Below are 18,757 nucleotides of genomic sequence, written 5' to 3' on the forward strand. Positions count from 1 at the left end.
CACACATGTTGCATAAGGTAATGGGATTTTTAACTAATAAGCAGGAAATACATAGTGGCAGGAAGTTGGTTTATGGGGAAATTTCCAGATTGGTTGCTGATGATACAGAAGAACGACTTCCTTGCACCCCGGAATGGTCTGAGACTAAATTGTCAATATCTGAATTTCTTTCTGGATGTGGTCTTTTTCGACAGCTCTTACCTCCCTCTGCCCCCACCTCCACCCACAAAGCACTTTGTACTTTCATAGTCTTCCCTCCCTGTCTTGCTAAAAGCTTTCTCCCAGTAAGGATATAAAATGCATCCATAGTAAGTAGGTAATTGCATGATTAACAGCTTAGAGCACCTGCCAGGGTAGTTGTATTTTAGCCACAGTTAGCTACTGAAACTACATCAGTGGCATTTTAAGCATGAGTAGGAATAAAGAAGGGTTTTTTTTTTTTATCAGGGATTTTCTCAGACTTAAAAGTCTCCCCTCCTCTGTAACTGTTTATTCTATCCATGGATAAGGAATTCACTAATTCCAAATCAAATCCTTACACAAAATTACAGCTATTGGTTTATGACTGATGCTTCTACAGATTAGATGATATCCAAACATGGAGGGGCAGAAGCAGGATGAATGAGAGGGAAAGTACCTGATGATGACTAAACTAGGATTTTTCAAACATAAGCCAAATCAATTAACATGCTTTTCAAATTCCTACCAGTTAAAGTTGAAAACTTTATTGAGTCCCTCAATTCTTTTGTCCATCACTCCCCTAAAAAGAATAATCTCTTCTGTCATTATGCACCTACTTCACTTTATAATAGTATAAGTAGCTTTTTTCAGAACACTTGCTACTTCCCAACAGATGTCCTGAACAAATATTTTGCATCAAAAAATGAAAACAAACCAAAATAAAATGGTTAAGAAAAAAGAAACACTCGATATGCAGGATTTTGCTTACAACCTTGAGCTTAAAAAAGGTGAATAATGGAAAACACTCCAGTTATAACAAAATTGTGTATACATACACGATATGCTTGTAAATTGACTAACACAATCAAATGTCAATTTATAGTCAATCTTATTTCATTTCTATCCACCTGACTCACCATTCCCACCATCTGCACTGGGGTTTTTATAAAGCATTTCTCAGACATACAATTTCATTTTCCACTATATCGTTAAAAAACAAGAATCATTTTTAAAAGCATAACCACAACATCACACTTAGAAAAAAACATAACTAGTGCTCTAGAACAAAATAAGAAAAATAACCTAATATCACCAAGTGTAGAGTCAGTGTTAAAATGTCTCTGGTAGCCTCAAGTGCTTTTTTTAATAGTAGCTGGTTTATTTGAATCATGATCCAAAGAAGCCTCATGCAGTGCATTTTGTTCATGTTTCTTAATTTATAGGTCTCTCTTCCTATATATTTGTTGAAAAAACTGAATTGTTCTTTCTGAGGAATTTTCCATAGTTTTGAATTTTACTGATTACATCCTGTGTGTGTGTTTTAAACACATGCTCTCTGTTCTGTTTACTGTAAATTTTTAGTTAGATCTCCAGGCTTGATAAGATTAAAGTTTCACAAGGCTTGATAACATTCAAGTTATTTCTATCTATTTATTTTTAAAGTCGGTCATCAGTGACTGTATAATTCCTGTTGCTTTACATGGGAAGCTCACATATCTGCTTGTCTCTATTTTTATGACTGTGAAGTTGCTTAGTAAGTTCAGATGGTATCAGACTGATCCATCCAGCACAAGTTGCCCATCAGCCTTTCGATTAAAAACTTTAATTGCAATTGGCAATTACTGCACAGATTTATTGTTTTATCAGGGATTGTACAGTGGTTGTATTCAAATTGCAACATTTTTCTGTATTTATTGAATATAATTATTTTTAAAAGAACTATTTGATTATTTTGAGGTACATTCATATAGAATGGCCCACTGTCCATTCTTTGCAGAGTTGGGGGTGCTGAGATTTGTGAATGTTTCTTTATATTGCGTGAAAATGTCCAATCCAAGGTTATATTTTAACTATACTTTGTCATCTAGGCTCAGGAAAATTCAGGTCCAAATGTAGAACTTACTTAGAGGTAGAATTTATTTCTGATCACCAAGGCTTTGCACTCATGTCTAAGAAGTGATCTAATTTCTATTTCACTTAAAATATAATTTATTAAATCTAGACTTAAATATCTGTTTCTTTTATTCTTCTAGGTCAATCCGGAGGTCTATGTCTGAAAGTAAAGTATTTGGTTAGTAATTCGTAAGATTACTCATGCACATGATACATTCTGTTTCTCTAAGAGTGATTTTCTTCTGTTAATGCCATAAAGTAACAGAAAGTGATGAATGAAAGACAAATTGATTTGTCTTTGAATTATATAGAAGAGATTTAAAAAAGAAATGTAGTTTTATTCTAATTTAAATGGCTATGAAAAATAACAATAGAATGGGAAAGACTAGAGATCTCTTCAAGAAAATTAGTGATACCAAGGGAACATTTCATGCAAAGGTGGGCACAATAAAGGACAGAAATGGTATGGACCTAACAGAAGCAGAAGATATTAAGAAGTGGCAAGAGTACACAGAAGAACTATACAAAAAAAAAAATCTTAATGACCCAGATAACCACAATGGTGTGGTCACTCATCTACAGCCAGACATCCTGAAGGTGAGTGGGCCTTAGGAAGCATCACTATGAACAAAGCTAGTGGAGTTGATGGAGTTGCAGTTGAGCTATTTCAAATCCTAAAAGATGATGTTGTGAAAGTGCTATACTCAATAAGACAGCAAATTTGGAAAACTCAGCAGTGGCCACAGGACTGGAAAAGGTCAGTTTTCATTCCAATCCCAAAAAGGCAATGCCAAAGAATGTTCAAACTACTACAAAATTGCACTCATCTCACATGCTAGCAAAGTAATGCTCAAAATTCTAAAAGCTAGGCTTCAACAGTATATGAACCGAGAACTTCCAGATGTTCAAGCTGGATTTAGAAAAGGAAGAGGAACCAGAAATCAAATTGCCAACATCCATCAGATCATAGAAAAAGCAAGAGTTCCAGAAAAGCATCTACTTCTGCTTTATTGAATACGCCAAAGCCTTTGACTGTGTGGATCACAACAAACTGGAAAATTCTTCAAGAAATAGGAATACCAGATCACCTTACCTGCTTCCTGAGAAATCTCTATGAAGGTCAAGAAGCAACAGTAGAACCGGACATGGAAGAATGGACTGGTTCCAAACTGAGAAAAGAGTATTTCAGGGCTGTGTGTTGTCACCCTGCTTATGTAACTTATATGCAGAGTACATCATGCAAAATGATGGGCTGGATGAAGCACAAGCTGGAATCAAGATTGCAGGGAGAAATAACAATAACCTCAGATATGCAGATGACACGACCCAAATGGCAGAAAACAAAGAGGAACTGAACAGCCTCTTGATGAAAGTGAAAGAAGAGAGTGAAAAAGCTGGCTTGAACCTCAACACAAAAAACTAAGATTATGGCATCCAGTCCCATCACTTCATGGCAAATAGATGGGGAAACAGTGAAAATGGTAAGAGACTTTATTTTCTTGGGCTTCAAAATCACTGTAGATGGTGACTGCAGCCATGAAACTAAAAGACGTTCGCTCCTTGGAAGAAAAGCTATGACCAGCCTAGACAGCATATTAAAACGCAGAGACATAACTTTGCTAACAAAGGTTTGTCTAGTCAAATCTATGGTTTTTCCAGTAGTCAGGTATGGATGTGAGAGTTGGACTATAAAGAAAGCTGAGCACCAAAGAAATGATGCTTTTGAACTCTGGTGTTGGAGAAGACTCTTGAAAATCCCTTGGGCCGCAAGAAGATCAAACCAGTCAATCCTAAGGGAAATCTGTCCTGAATATTCAATGGATGGACTGATGCTGAAGCTGGAACTCTAATACTTTGGCCACCTGATGTGAAGAACTGACTCATTGGAAAAGACCCTAATACTGGGAAAGATTGAGGGCAGGAGGAGAAGGGGACGACAGAGGATGAGATGGTTGGATGGCACCACTGACTTGATGGACGTGAATCTGAGCAAGCTCTGGGAGCTGGTGATGGACAGGGAAGCCTGGCATGCTGCAGTCCATGGGGTCGCAAAGAGTCAGTCACAAATGAGCAACTGATCTGAACTGAAGACAAATAAACCATTGTCTTATTCAGAATAATCTCCTTTTATACTAAAAAAAAAAAACAAAAAAACCACCCTCTTTTTGGTTTATTGGCTGATTACCTTCCAGTTTCCCAAATTTAGCTTGGAGGGCCCATAGTCAAGGTGATCTCTTAGCTATATTTTTATAGCTAGGAATTTAGGAATGAAGTAAACAATGGTTGAATTATAAAAGATTTATCATAGCATCTCAAGTATCAGCAATTTTCTTCAGTTTCTGTGGTTACAGTATACATAGTAATAACAGAGGCAATTGGTTTGATGTGTATTTTAATTCTTGTGCATGCTAAGTCACTTCAGTGTTGTCCAATTCTTTGTGAACTTATGTCCCACCAGGCTCCTTTGTCCATGGGATTCTCCAGTCAAGAATACTGTAGTGGGTTGCCAGGCCCTCATCCAGGTGATCTTCCCAACCCAGGGATCGAACTCAAGTCTCCTGGGACTCCTGCATTGCAGGCAGATTCTGAAGCAAAAATCTACTTATTTTTAGGAAGTTAATAGATGATACCTCTCTTTGCCATATAGATGATAGGGGACCATTAATTATAAAACATTTGTACTGACAAGACAACTGGATTATTCACTCAATAATTGATTTTTTATGCAGTTTTTCAGAGTGGTAGGCATACTTTCTCCCCAGCAGGGCTTAGCAGTTGGATACTCAAACTCCATTTTTCCTCTTTTCAAAGCCAGTTTCCTGGATAGGGTATGAAAAGTGCTCAGGCCAAAGTGGTGATCATCTATGAATGCATCTACTAAGGACATCTGCATTTTAATGGGGTCTGATATTCCACCAGTGGTAATATCCACAGGAGCTGAGTTATAGCTCATTTGTCAAGGCCCTGTGAGCACTAGTCGCTAAATATTTTGAATGTCAGCCCTGATTTGAATAGTGTGTGGCCTGAAATAAAAGGAAGTAGGCCAACTTTTATTTTCCATTTATATATGCCATTTTCATAGTGTATTCAGTTTCTGCACACAAGACCCTATAACGTAATTTTTGAGGATCACCTGCCTTCTCTCGGTCAAATATCAAAGCAAATAGTGACTTTAAAAACAGCACAGCAAGAGGACTGACTTGTGGACACAGCATAGGGGATGGGGAGAGTGGGACGAATGGGGAGAGTAGCACTGACCTATCTACACACACTGCCACATGTGAAATAGATTCCTAGCGGGAAGCTGTTGTACAGCGCAGAGAGCTTAGATGGGGGGGATGGGGGTGGGAGGTCCAAGAGGGAAAGGCTATGCGTATACATATAGCTGATTCACGTCATCATTCAGCAGAAACAAGCATGGCCTTGTACAGCAATTCAGTTCAGTTCAGGTCAGTCGCTCAGTCATGTCCGACTCTTTGTGACCCCATGAATCGCAGCACACCAGGCCTCCCTGTCCATCACCAACTCCTGGAGTCTACTCAAACTCATGTCCATAGAGTCAGTGGTGCCATCCAGCCATCTCATCCTCTGTCGTCCCCTTCCCTTCCTGCCCCCAGTCCCTCCCAGCATCAGCGTCTTTTCCAATGAGTCAACTCTTCGCATGAGGTGGCCAATGTATTGGAGTTTCAGCTTCAGCATCAGTCTTTCCAATGAACACCCAGGACTGATCTCTTTTAGGATGGACTGGTTGGATTTCTTTGCAGTCCAAGGGACTCTGAAGAGTCTTCTCCAATACCACAGCAATTACACTCTAATAAAAACCAGCCCAGCATGCTAAGTTTGTGTAATACTTTGGTTACCTTATTTAAACTTTGCTTTATCAATGATGTGGTACAACGTGTGGGATGATTAGTCTTTGTAAGCAGGTTAGAAGGGCTTCCAGGCTTCCCTGGTAGCTCAGCTGGTAAAGAATCTGCCTGCAGTTCAGGAAACCTCAGTTGGATTCCTGGGTTAGGAAGATCCCATGAGGAAAGGTTAGGCTACCCACTCTAGTATTCTTGGGCTTCCCTGGTGGCTCAGATGGTAAAGAATCCTCCTGCAATGCAAAAGACCTGGGTTCAAACCCTGGGCTGGGAAAATCCCATAGAGAAGGGAATGGCTACCCACTCCAGTGTTCTGGCTGGAGAATTCATGGACTGCAGAGTCCATGGGGTCGCAAAGAGTCAGACACGACTGAGCGACATTCACTAAAAGGGCTTCCAGTTCTTCATCCTGGCGCAGTTCAGTTCGTTACAGCATGTGTAGACCTGCTCCAAGTGTTGGGAGAACAAAGCTAACACTTAGAAGAAAAGGATTGTTCTCCCAGTCAAGGATCTTAGAGTTTCTTTAAATAGCTCAGTGTTCTCTCGATATACCTCCTTAACCATTTTGTTTAAAAGAATGAAGAATGTGGAGGATGGAGCTACTTTGATATATAAAAAAATAAATGGTTATTCAAGAAAAATACTCCAAGAATAATGTAATCAAAAGTTTATCAAGAGTATTTCAGTAGCAACCTTCTACTATCTACTTGGGGATCCTTACTTAGTTCATAGGAAAAAAACAAAATGGGAGCCCACAGGACATTGATTGTATTCATGAGGGACCAGAACTCTCCAGAACGGACCACAAAGCTTTCTTAACATATTACTTACCATGTTACCACTGTGTGCTCAATTTGTTTTGATATCAAATTTTCTACACTTACTGGACAGATGTTACTGTGACTTCTTTTAACCAATCCTCTGCTTTACTTTAGAGGGAAAAACTGTGAATGACACAATTTGGCAGGAACCCAGCAAGTCTGAGAATGACTCCCACATCAGAAGACTCTGTCAGCTCAAAGGTAATTGCTAAATTTAGTTCCCACTGACTTTGCATTTTCCCAAAGTACTATAAAGGGCAAGTAAGAAAAAGTTACATCTTTCTTCATTAAAACAAGCACTGCATTATGGTCTACTTAAAAAGGAAAAACTAATAGAATAGAATGTGTATATTATTAATAGAATATATACTTGTGTGTGTAGGTGAACAGGCATGCAGAAGGGAAGTAGAATTTAATTAAGTTCCCTGTTGAAGCAAAGAATCAGTTACAAAAAATTTGAAATACTTTCATGTCTAAAATAATGCAAAAATATATTAAAACTCAGCACATAGTAAAACCTTCTAAAAATAACATTGATATATTAACCTTTGTGATTTTTAGATTTTCTTTAAATATTTAAGAGAAATACCCTTGACTATTAATGCAAAACTATGTCATTTTATTTAAAAAAATCTGAAGAAGAGTCAATTAGCAGCCAGGTATAAGAAACTTTATTAATAATAAATGATTTCATAATTAAAATTACTTAACTTTGGAAAGGTTATGAATAAAACAGAAAGTCTTAAGAGTTCACAAAGATGGACAAGAACGTAAAAAATTAATATCCTTGGTATTTTCCTTCAATGTTACTGAAATAAATAATTGCTCATATTAGTTATTGATTATTTAACTATTTGTATTTTTAAATTTAATTTGAATTTTAAATTTAATTTTAAAAGATATTTTAATATTTGGGGACAAATATTTTTATAGTTACAAGTTACATGGTATGATTGTTCAGATTTTGCCTTTTGAGTGCTATGAAGGAGCTCATAGATTTACAAAGTAATTGTTTATGAAAATAATCATTTTCCTTTGAACTATTTCAATTTTACCCTAGATTGAATAATGTTCTAGTGAATAGTTTTGAACTTAATTTCAATGCTTACAGATTTCTCTATTATAAACAAATAAATAAGTGAAACATTTGGGGATTATTTTAGACATTTTTTAAAAATTATAAGAGAGGCAATGTTTTGCTTATATTGTGTTTGATTAAATTCTGTCTTTACCTCATAAATGTTAGTGATATTTATTCACACCTTGGTTAGTTAATTAAACCTTCATCCACCCATCCATTCATTCATCCATCTCTGTAACAAGCACATGCTACTTTTAGATTATTCCACATCAACCTATGAATAAAGAAATTATAACTATATTATAGAATATTTTTGTTATAAATTTTTCCATAAACCTCTTCAAGTATTCTATTTTCTTAAACTTCCTTTCTGTGAAATGTGGTGTTTGTTTTAAATTTAGCAGTCATAGGTAAGGAATTCTATTACGGTTATATTGACAAAGCAGCAAAAAATCTTGGCCAAAGGTGAGGTGTTTTCTGATTACTGATCTCTTTGTCAGAGAACAAAAAGGAAAGCCTTTACAGACTTTTCCACTTTGAAATTTCTCAGATTCTTAAGTGCTCCTGTGTTCAATCTGTCTGTGCACGCACACACACACACACACACACACACACACTCACGAACGCGCCTAAGAAGTTCAGTTGACATTTCAGCAGTACCAGCTGAGTCATAGGACATTGCCTAGGGATTAATGCTGTGCTAGAAAGAGACAATGGCCTGAGACCAATGCCGTTGGTGCCGTTGTAAATTGAAGGGAGAAATTTAGTAGGGTAGGATGAGCCACAAGTGTGGACTTGAATTTTATGGGTGTAGTAGTTTCCTCTGGAAGGCTCAGAATATTTCTAAGCAATTAGTGCTTACATATCAACCTATAGTATTTCTTTCTCATTTTAAACACTATTTTTTGCTGTTAATTGAATAATTACTTAAAAGTGGTTTATTGGGCCTGAGGATAGGCAGTCTGTGAGGTTTACTGAGATGAAGACAGATAGGTACATCATTGCCATCATCCACAGCCCATGATTTTATTGAACACTAAAGATGAAATTGTAAAAGTCATCTTTCAATAAAACAGAAGAAAATATGTAAGGAAATTTTAAGAGTGACATTAACATAAAGAATAAGTTATAAACTCCAAGAACCAAAAAAGTTCCATTTCTCTCAATTTCAGTTACAAAATGATATTTCCACATGATACAAGTTATATTAACAGCAAAAATTTAGTCCTCTAGAGTATTGGGCCTGACAAAATACACTTCCACAGGTTATGTTAATATTAAGCTAAGGATGGTATTTTAATCCATGAAGATATTCACATAACCCAAAAATATGACTGTGTTATGTTGGTTAAGACAAAAATTTATCACAATAAGTTAAGAGCTGGAAGCATTTTCAGTTGATGTGGTCCATTTCCTTCTTCTAAGAATACTTTTATCTCAATCTGTATATGTGATACTGAGACAACATCTGTAAAATACATGTGGGTTAAATTGAATGCTTAGGACTTTACAACTGAAAGATTGGCATAGCTTAGCCAATTAATTAAGGGAAACTAATCTGTAATTTTGTTTGTTGTTTTATTTTCAGCACTCTAAACAGGCAAAATATTAGTAATATTCATTTCAGTAAATTAAGATCGATTTTAAAAAAATTTTAAATATATTTTGGCCTTAATTTTATGGGGGAAAAAGCCTGAAAAGAATTGACTTTTTGAAATCTATGCATTGGAATTTACCCAGGATCAAATTATGATTTAAGTAAAGACATTTTTAAGAAAAGGGCTTTCATTATTTTATACCAAAAAGTACAAAGAACAAAAACAAAGCCAAATTTTAAAAAAAGATAAAAGAAACAAAACATATTTGCAGATTTAGAGATTTTTTTTCAAACAGTGTGATTTGGTAGACTATACCATTAATGAAACAGAAAATATGTTTAAAAAAATGGTATATTTTTGTAAAGTTTGTAAGAAGCTGGATACATTCAGGAAATACTGAATGTTTAGTATTGAAAGGAGAATTAACTCCACTCATACTACTGCAGAATTATTTTTAATAATTTATACATGATTTTGATGAGATTCATTATAAAAATCCCATTGGTAGAGACATTAGGACCTTCCAGTTTAACACTGGAATTGCCATTTGCTTGAAATATTCTTTCCTGAATTGTAGTCAGTATCATTATTTGGCCAGCAAGCATATAAATATTTTGGCTGAACTTCTCTGGATCTTATTAAGCCTTCTTTATTGGCATGTTATCCTCATTTTCAAGATAGTAAATGTATATAGTCACAAGTGTGTTTACCATTCTGTGTAATTTTCAGGAACCACAATTTGATTGAGACATTATTTCCCAAGAGCATGTGATTTAACTCAGATTAGACTGGCCTACGTGAGGAATGACAGAGAGAAACCTGATTTCACACCTGAATGTCTGTCTGTGTGCTATGTGTAAATAAACTTCCAGAGCAAAGGTTGCCTGCAAAACCAGTCTCTTTTAATTTTAAGGAAGTCTATCTGAATTGAATGTGAACATTCTGAGATTTAGTATTTTGTACAAAAGAATCTTAGAATCCCTTCCATTCTTTAGGAGAGTTCTTACTAGGATTAGAGTTACCTGGGTAAAGTCAGAAGTCTAATTTCCATTAGAATCACCGAGAAGCTGAGTAGAGATATTGCTTTTTTAACGAAATCCCCTTTTTTTTCTGCATCTGCATTTGAAGGAGAGTTGGAATCTGAATGTTTATGCTGAAAGATACATTCTTAAGTATACTGTCATTTGTGACTGCTATGTAGTCCATGCATGTGCAGATAATCTACTGCTACAAACCAACCAACCCAAACGTTAACGACATAAAGCAAAATTTCATTAGACTTAATAGATTTTGCAAGTCAGGGATTCAGTCAAAGTAGCACTTCACAACACCTGAGGCTTCTCTTCAGTTCAGTTCAGTTCAGTTCAGTCTCTCAGTCGTGTCTGACTCTTTGCGACCCCATGAATCGCAGCACGCCAGGCCTCCCTGTCCATCACCAACTCCCGGAGTTTACTCAAACTCAACGTCCATTGAGTCGGTGATGCCATCCAACCATCTCATCCTCTGTCGTCCCCTCTCCTCCTGCCCCCAACCCCTCCCAGCATCAGGGTCTTTTCTTTCAGGAAGTCTTAAATGGCTGTTGTTACTATTGTTCAGTCCCTCAGTCATGTCTGACTCTTTGTGACCCCATAGACTGCAGCACACCAGGCTTCCCTGTCCTTCACCATCTCCCAGAGTTTGCTCAAACTCATGTCCATTGAGTTGATGATGCCATCCAACCATCTCATCCTCTGTCGCCCCCTTCTTCTCCTGCCCTCAATCCTTCCCAGCATCAGGGTCTTTTCCAGTGAGTTAGCTCTTCTCATCAGGAGGTCAAAGGATTGGAGTTTTGGCATCATTCCTTCCAGTGAATATTCAGGGTTGATTTCCTTTAGGAGTGACTGGTTTGATCTCTTTGCTGTCCAAGGGATTCTCAAGAGTCTTCTCCAGCACTGCAATTGGAAGACATCAATTTTTCAGTGCCCAGCTTTCTTTTTGTTCCATCTCTCACATCCATACATGACTACTTGAGGAGGACTTACATGTCTGATGGCCGGAATCATCTAGAGGTTTCTTCACTCACGTGTCGGGTACCTGTCTGGGATAACTGCAGGTTGGGCTCAGCTGGGACAATCACTTGAGAACCAATATGTGGCCTCTCCATGTAGGCTCAAGGTTTTCCCAGGCTAAAGGCTGGGTTTCAAGAGGGAGAGACACCAGAGGGAGCTTCACGCATCACACAAGGAAGTGTCTGGAGAGTGAGCATCACAGAAGACCCAGGTAGAAGCTGCCAGCTTCTTCTGACCCAGATTTGGAGGTTACAGAATATAACTTCGGCTGCATTCTCCTCTGACAAACAGATCATTATAGCCAGTTCAATTCAATAGAAGGATAATTAAATTCTATTTCTTGGTGGAGGCATGCCAAGGTCACACTGAGAACAACATATTGTTGTGGCTGTCTTTGGAAACTATAACTTGCATATTGCCTTATTCAGTTATTGCCTTTGTTGATACTTAGGACCAAATTGCTCTTATCTTTATAATTTTTTTTTTTTTTGGTAGGGTAACATTTGGGAGTTAGGGCTTTCTAGGTGGCACTAGTGGTAAAGAATACACCTGCCAGTGCAGGAGGCAAAAGAGATGTAGTTTCCTTCCCTGGGGCAGGAAGATACCCTGGAGAAGGGCATGGCAACCCACTCCAGTATTCTAGCCAGGAAAATCCCAAGAACAGGGGAGCCCAGTGGCCTACAGTCCATAGGGTCCCAAAGAGTCAGACATGACTGAAGCGACTTAGCACACACAGATGCAACATATGGGAGATAACAAATACAGAAAATGTATAAGATTACAAAACAAATAGCTAATCTTCATAAAATGCCATTGTCCTGGTGTCCCTTTCTTAATTCAAAACCCTCAAATCCTCCCAATTTTTAAGCTGAGGCTACACATGGGTAGCTTTACAAATAAAAGTATTTTAAGAAAAAGTTTGTTTAGGTCAGACAATATTTTCAAAATCAGGAAATTTTACCTTAAAATTCATACATTTATACTTGAAAAACATGAGGGACAAATTGTCAATCCTGGGTCCAACATCTGAGGTGATTTCAGTTGAGAGAGCTGAGAACAATGGCTGCCCATTAGCAATGGTGGACCTTCACCTCACCACAGATCTCCCCATGTCTCCGTGTCAAAATTTGCTTCATTTAGTTAAATTACTTATTTGCCTTCTGTTGGTATTTGTGTCTGCAACACTGGTCTAGAGGGTTATGTCCACATTTCTCTGCCTAGCACTCAAGGTCCATTACCATTTGGCCTTCCTCACCCACCCAGCCTCACCTCCTCCTGTACAGTATCCATAATTCCCTTCTGACATGACCTATCTCAAATTCTACTTTTAATTAAGCCTGTTGCTCTTATTCCACACTATAGGTTAGTGGTGACAGCATTGCTGTTATATCTGTAACTTGTACTCTTCTTCTGGGTTTCCAGACTATCTCCATTCTTCAAGCCCACGGAGACCCTGCCTCCTCCATGAGTTTACAGTGGGGCATAGTGTTCTCGCCCCACAGTAGTGTCTGAGTCACTCATTTTACTGCCTCGCACTGAATATCAGGGAGGTAAATGCAGTGTGCACATTTCTCACTCACAGACTTCCAGATTCAAGAGTACAAGAACCTACCTCACTTTCTTTTCCTGCACCCCAAAGAAGAATTATAGAGGGAGCTCTCCAAAATTAAGGCTAAAGGGATCAGAAAAAGAAAGGCAATGAAAAGGAATAAAGGAATAGAGGAAAGAATTTTTTTTTCCCAACTACAGAAACTATAAAAACTCTGCTTCTAGCTTCCTGACCCTGTGATGGAAGATCTTGCTTTAAAGAGCCAGATCACAAAAACAGCTCATTTTAAAATTTCAGTGTTTTCTGGAACCCTGTAGTGTGGTAACTCGGATGTAAAATATTAACATATTGGTGTAAATAACTCTGAGACTGAGCTGTGAATTTACCTTATCTTGTAACCATAGCTATAACGGGAATTTGGGGAAAAATTTTCTCCTATTTTCTGCATAGAGGATAGGTTTTTCCTGTCCCTTCCTCCCCTGAAGAATGTGAGAATGAGAAATAGTAGAAAATTGAAGTGGTGACTGGAAGTAAAACAGAATAAAAGTGATAAAAGAAGTCACTGGACTGATTGCTAGGTGACTTCTGTGGTTCTCAGTATCCCCATCTGTAAACCAGCGGGTTTGGATTAAGTGATCCATGAAGTCCTGTCTTCTTTTAGCACATGGTGTATTTCAGATTTAAATATATGGACCCCTTGTACAGGGCCTGAAAGGGAATGCTACTGTCTTTTGAAAAGGTTTCATTTAGCTGCAAGCAAATGGATGACACATTCCAAAGCTTTTACCAAAGCAGGCAAAGAAGAATTTTAGCATAAATAATTCATGTTGAGAAGACATAAGCTAATGAAGCTCAAAATGCCAGGGATGGAAAGCTCAGTTTAACAGAAACAAGTGAGGTGATAGTTTCATGAAATCATAGCATTTTGGAGTCAGAAGTGGTTTAGTAGCTTGGATGCTACTGTTTTATAAAATGGGATGGGGGGAAACTGAGTCCCAGAAAAATTTCATGACTTGCTCAACTGGTCAGACACAACTGGTCAGAGACATTCTTCATTTTTATTTTGTTTAATTTCTATTTAATTTTTACTTGTTTCTTATAAGAACAGCATTTTTTGGGGGGATGTTTGGTGATGAATTTTTATTATAATACAATATTAAGGTACAAGATTAGGCAGTGAGAACAAAAACCTGAATTGCAAATCTAATTCTTTTTTTTTTCTTTCCATTTATTTTTATTAGTTGGAGGCTAATTACTTGACAATATTGTAGTGGTTTTTGTCATACATTGACATGAATCAGCCATGGATTTACATGTATTCCACATCCTGATCCCCCCTCCCACCTCCTTTTCCACCCGATCCCTCTGGGTCTTCCCAGTGCACCAGCCCCGAGCACTTGTCTCATGCATCCAACCTGGGCTGGTGATCTGTTTCACCTGATAACATACATGTTTCAATGCTGTTCTCTCGAAACATCCCACCCTCGCCTTCTCCCACAGAGTCCAAAAGTCTGTTCTGTACATCTGTGTCTCTTTTTCTGTTTTGCATGTAGGGTTATCATTACCATCTTTCCAAATTCCATATATATGCGTTAGTATACTGTAGTGGTCTTTATCTTTCTGGCTTACTTCACTCTGTATAATGGGCTCCAGTTTCATCCATCTCATTAGAACTGATTCAAATGAATTCTTTTTAATGGCTGAGTAATATTCCATGGTGTATATGTACCACAGCTTCCTTATCCATTCGTCTGCTGATGGGCATCTAGGTTGCTTCCATGTCCTGGCTATCATAAACTGTGCTGCGATGAACATTGGGGTTCACGTGTCTCTTTCAGATCTGGTTTCCTCAGTGTGTATGCCCAGAAGTGGGATTGCTGGGTCATATGGCAGTTCTATTTCCAGTTTTTTAAGAAATCTCCACACTGTTCTCCATAGCAGCTGTAGTAGTTTGCATTCCCACCAACAGTGTGAGAGGGTTCCCTTTTCTCCACACCCTCTCCAGCATTTATTGCTTGTAGACTTCTGGATAGCAGCCATTCTGACTGGCGTGTAATGGTACCTCATTGAGGTTTTGATGTGCATTTCTCTGATAATGAGTGATGTTGAGCATTTTTCCATGTGTTTGTTAGCCATCTGTATGTCTTCTTTGGAGAAATGTCTGTTTAGTTCTTTGGCCCATTTTTTGTTTGGGTCATTTACTTTTTTGGAATTGAGCTGCAGGAGTTGCTGGTATATTTTTGAGATTAATCCTTTGTCTGTTTCTTCATTTGCTATTATTTTCTCCCATTCTGAGGGCTGTCTTTTCACCTTGCTTATAGTTTCCTTTGTTGTGCAAAAGCTTTTAAGTTTCATTAGGTCCCATTTGTTTATTTTTGCTTTTATTTCCAATATTCTGGGAGGTGGGTCATAGAGGATCCTGCTGTGATTTATGTTAGAGAGTGTTTTGCCTATGTTCTCCTCTAGGAGTTTTATAGTTTCTGGTCTTACATTTAGATCTTTAATCCATTTTGAGTTTATTTTTGTGTATGGTGCTAGAAAGTGTTCATTTCATTCTTTTACAAGTGGTTGACCAGTTTTCCCAGCACCACTTTTTAAAGAGGTTGTCTTTTTTTCATTGTATATTCTTGCCTCCTTTGTTGAAGATAAGGTGTCCATAGGTTCGTGGATTTATCTCTGGGCTTTCTATTCTGTTCCATTGATCTATATTTCTGTCTTTGTGCCAGTGCCATACTGTCTTGATGACTGTGGCTTTGTAGTGGAGTCTGAAGTCAGGCAGGTTGATTCCTCCAGTTCCATTCTTCTTTCTCAAGATTAGTTTGGCTATTCGAGGTTTTTTGTATTTCCATACAAATTGTGAAATTATTTTTTCTAGTTCTGTGAAAAATACTGTTGGTAGCTTGATAGGGATTGCATTGAATCTATAGATCGCTTTGGGTAGTATAGTCATTTTGACAATATTGATTCTTCCATTCCATGAACACGGTATATTTCTCCATCTGTTTGTGAAGGACAGCATATCTTCAGAAAAGTAAATATTTATGGTCTAGTCAATAAAATGCCTTAATAGACTAAAGAAAAATATAACTATTCAAGTGAACTTAAACTTCTTAAATTGTGTAATTTCTGCTAATCTCCATATAACACCTCTTTTCATAGATCTAAATGAAGATGATTTTCTTCCGAGTCATCATACATATACTCTTCAAGGAAAAAAGCTACAAGGTATTTCTTATCAGGTAATGTGAATAATCAATATTTACACAGCATTTTGTGAAAATCATCTTGTTATTGATGTGTACACAGTTTACAGCACTTAGTCTTGTAGCTATTTTGTATTTAGTTTTGTAATTGATATGACTATGTCTCTGTGAATTGGAATATAAATGATAAAAGTAAATGATGATGAGTTAAGAAGCCACTTTGATTATGCAAAAGACTATGCACTACAGCCTTTTGATAAGTAACTCTGAACTTGGTAAATTAATATACTGGGATTTTCTCTGACAAGACCTGTGCTAAGTGCTTAGAACTATCTGGCAACCTTTAGTGAGGGGCATGTCCCTCATGTTCTATGTTTGATATAAAAACATATTCTGTGATTTCTGACATATCCCTTTAAAGCTTGCACTAATTAGCCCCAGGAGTTCAAGCAATTAAGAATGTTTGAACCTTGGGCCTTCCTAATAACAATAATATAGCATTAATTACCAGTCAAATAATTATTATTCATCCTGTAAAAAAGAATTATGTATGAGTCAATAGGGCCAACTCAGACACCATGTTGATTTTTGATATTTTTTTGACAGCCACAGAGTTCTCTTTAACCATTCTGATGGTTTTATTAGAAAATTTAGAACTGACTTTCCTCAGTGCAGTGGATTGATCAATAGGCAGAGGATATGTAGCATATGAATTAGGAGGTATTGCTTTGGTGAGGAAAGAGAACTCGAATTTCTAAAGCCAGCCTGATTTCTGAGGCTGTCAGAAGCCCTTAGACAGTGGATCATAACTTTTGATCAAGTACAGTTTCTGCTGTCTGCTCTGATGCTGCGGGAGTCATGGCACTGTGCTCCCAAGAGGGTAGCTCTACCCAATTACACTTTACTGCAAAGTCCATCTACCAGTGGGTTCTCCTGCCACGTGTGGTTGAGAGCTCTAAAAACAGACAGAGCTCCGCTTGAATCTTAATTTGCCCTAGTAGCTTCATGGTGACACTAGTGGTAAGCAGTCTGCCTGCCAATGCAGGAGATGTAGAAGATGTGGGTTTGACCCCTGGGTCGGGAAGATCCCTTGGAGGAGAGAATGGCAACCCACTCCAGTATTCTTGCCTGGAGAATCCCATGGACAGAGGAGCCTGGTGGGCTACAGTCCATGGGATCACAAAGAGTCGGACACAACTGAGATGACAGTAGCAGCAGTAGCTGCTCTCTCTCTGCCTCAGTTTTCATTATCTGTAAAGTCAGTCTATAAAGAACCTGTATTTCATGGCTGTCACGAGGATTACATGAGATGTTTCATTAAACTGCTTACCTTCATGATTGGCATTTTGGAGAAGTTTTTAAAAATTCAGTTGTTACCATAGACCTTCCTCTCTTCTTTTATTTTTTTCTTTCCTCCTCTTGCTTTTTGCAGGAACTTAATGACACTGTCATAAGCACAGCTGGCAGATCATTTCTGAAACATGCAGTCTCATCCTCCCAAATTTAGATAAGACCTCAGATATAATACCTTAGTGAAACATTATCTGATAGCCAGGAAAAAAATAACTGGTTTAGAGTAAGAGCTCCCCTGACATACTTTATGCCTAGAGGCATTCTTCTTTAGGATTTTAGTAAAAAAAAGAAAGAAAGAAAGAAAGAAATAGAACCATCTCTTAAAAATAAAAAAAATGATGTAGAACATTCTTAGAAGAAAGGGTTAAAGATAAACCTTTACCCTATAACACCAAACTTCTTGTAATTTTAATTGGCCTTCTAGAATGGTAACCATTCAAATGTACTATGTAGTTTATTACTAAAGATTAGTTAAGGGAATTCATACCCAGTGACAGACATGCTGGAACTAGCTAATCTAGGAATCTTCATTTGAGAGTTGGGGAGTGGTCTTATCTATCTTTAATATCCCTCTTCTTATTCATAATAGGCATTCAGTGGAGCTTAGTTAATTTAGATAACATTTTCTGTATGACAGAATACTTCAGTGTAATAGAGTATTATTAAATATTAAGTAGTGCTATGCAAATTATTAATCTATTAACTCCTTGAAACTGAGGAAAAGTAGAATCAGCTTACTCTTTGAAAGATGAAAGAGAGAAGCAATCATTCTCTGGTGTGAAGGGAAAACTGACCTGTAGGTGGAAGGTGGAATGGACTTTAGCAGACTGTGACTTCTCATCACAGGAGCACATGACTTATGAGAGCAATGTTTCTCCAGGTGTGGCCTGGGGACCATCTGTATCAGACTCATTTAGAGTATTTGTTAAAAATGCAGATTTCTGAGCCACACCCCATTCCAAGTGAATTTTCATGTCCGGGGTCCAAGAATCAGTATTTTTATGTGAATTTTCAGAGGACACTCAGGACATGAACCATGAGACTCTGGGAATCAGATGATTGATGAGCACTTGTTTGTGGACTTGATGTCTCACCCATTTTTACTTTTTAAGCCCAAATTTGGCTCAGGCCTGGCCTAGGAAGACAAGGCCTCCTGGAAAACCAAAGG

General features: G+C 37.6%; 1 protein-coding gene across 1 annotated transcript in view; it reads left to right on the top strand.

The window, feature by feature from the left end:
• LOC122687300 (putative uncharacterized protein ENSP00000383407) overlaps window positions 1-18,196 on the top strand; it is a 44,606-nt gene extending 26,410 nt beyond the window's left edge. The window contains exons 4-7 of the mRNA XM_043892655.1: window positions 2,214-2,251; window positions 6,872-6,958; window positions 16,193-16,272; window positions 18,179-18,196. Coding sequence (XP_043748590.1) covers window positions 2,214-2,251; window positions 6,872-6,958; window positions 16,193-16,272; window positions 18,179-18,196 — 223 coding nt within the window. The remainder of the gene's footprint in view (window positions 1-2,213; window positions 2,252-6,871; window positions 6,959-16,192; window positions 16,273-18,178) is intronic.
• The last annotated feature ends 561 nt before the right edge of the window (window positions 18,197-18,757 follow it).

The sequence above is a fragment of the Cervus elaphus genome, chromosome 31, assembly GCF_910594005.1.
Source record: "Cervus elaphus chromosome 31, mCerEla1.1, whole genome shotgun sequence".
Lineage (NCBI taxonomy): Eukaryota > Metazoa > Chordata > Mammalia > Artiodactyla > Cervidae > Cervus > Cervus elaphus.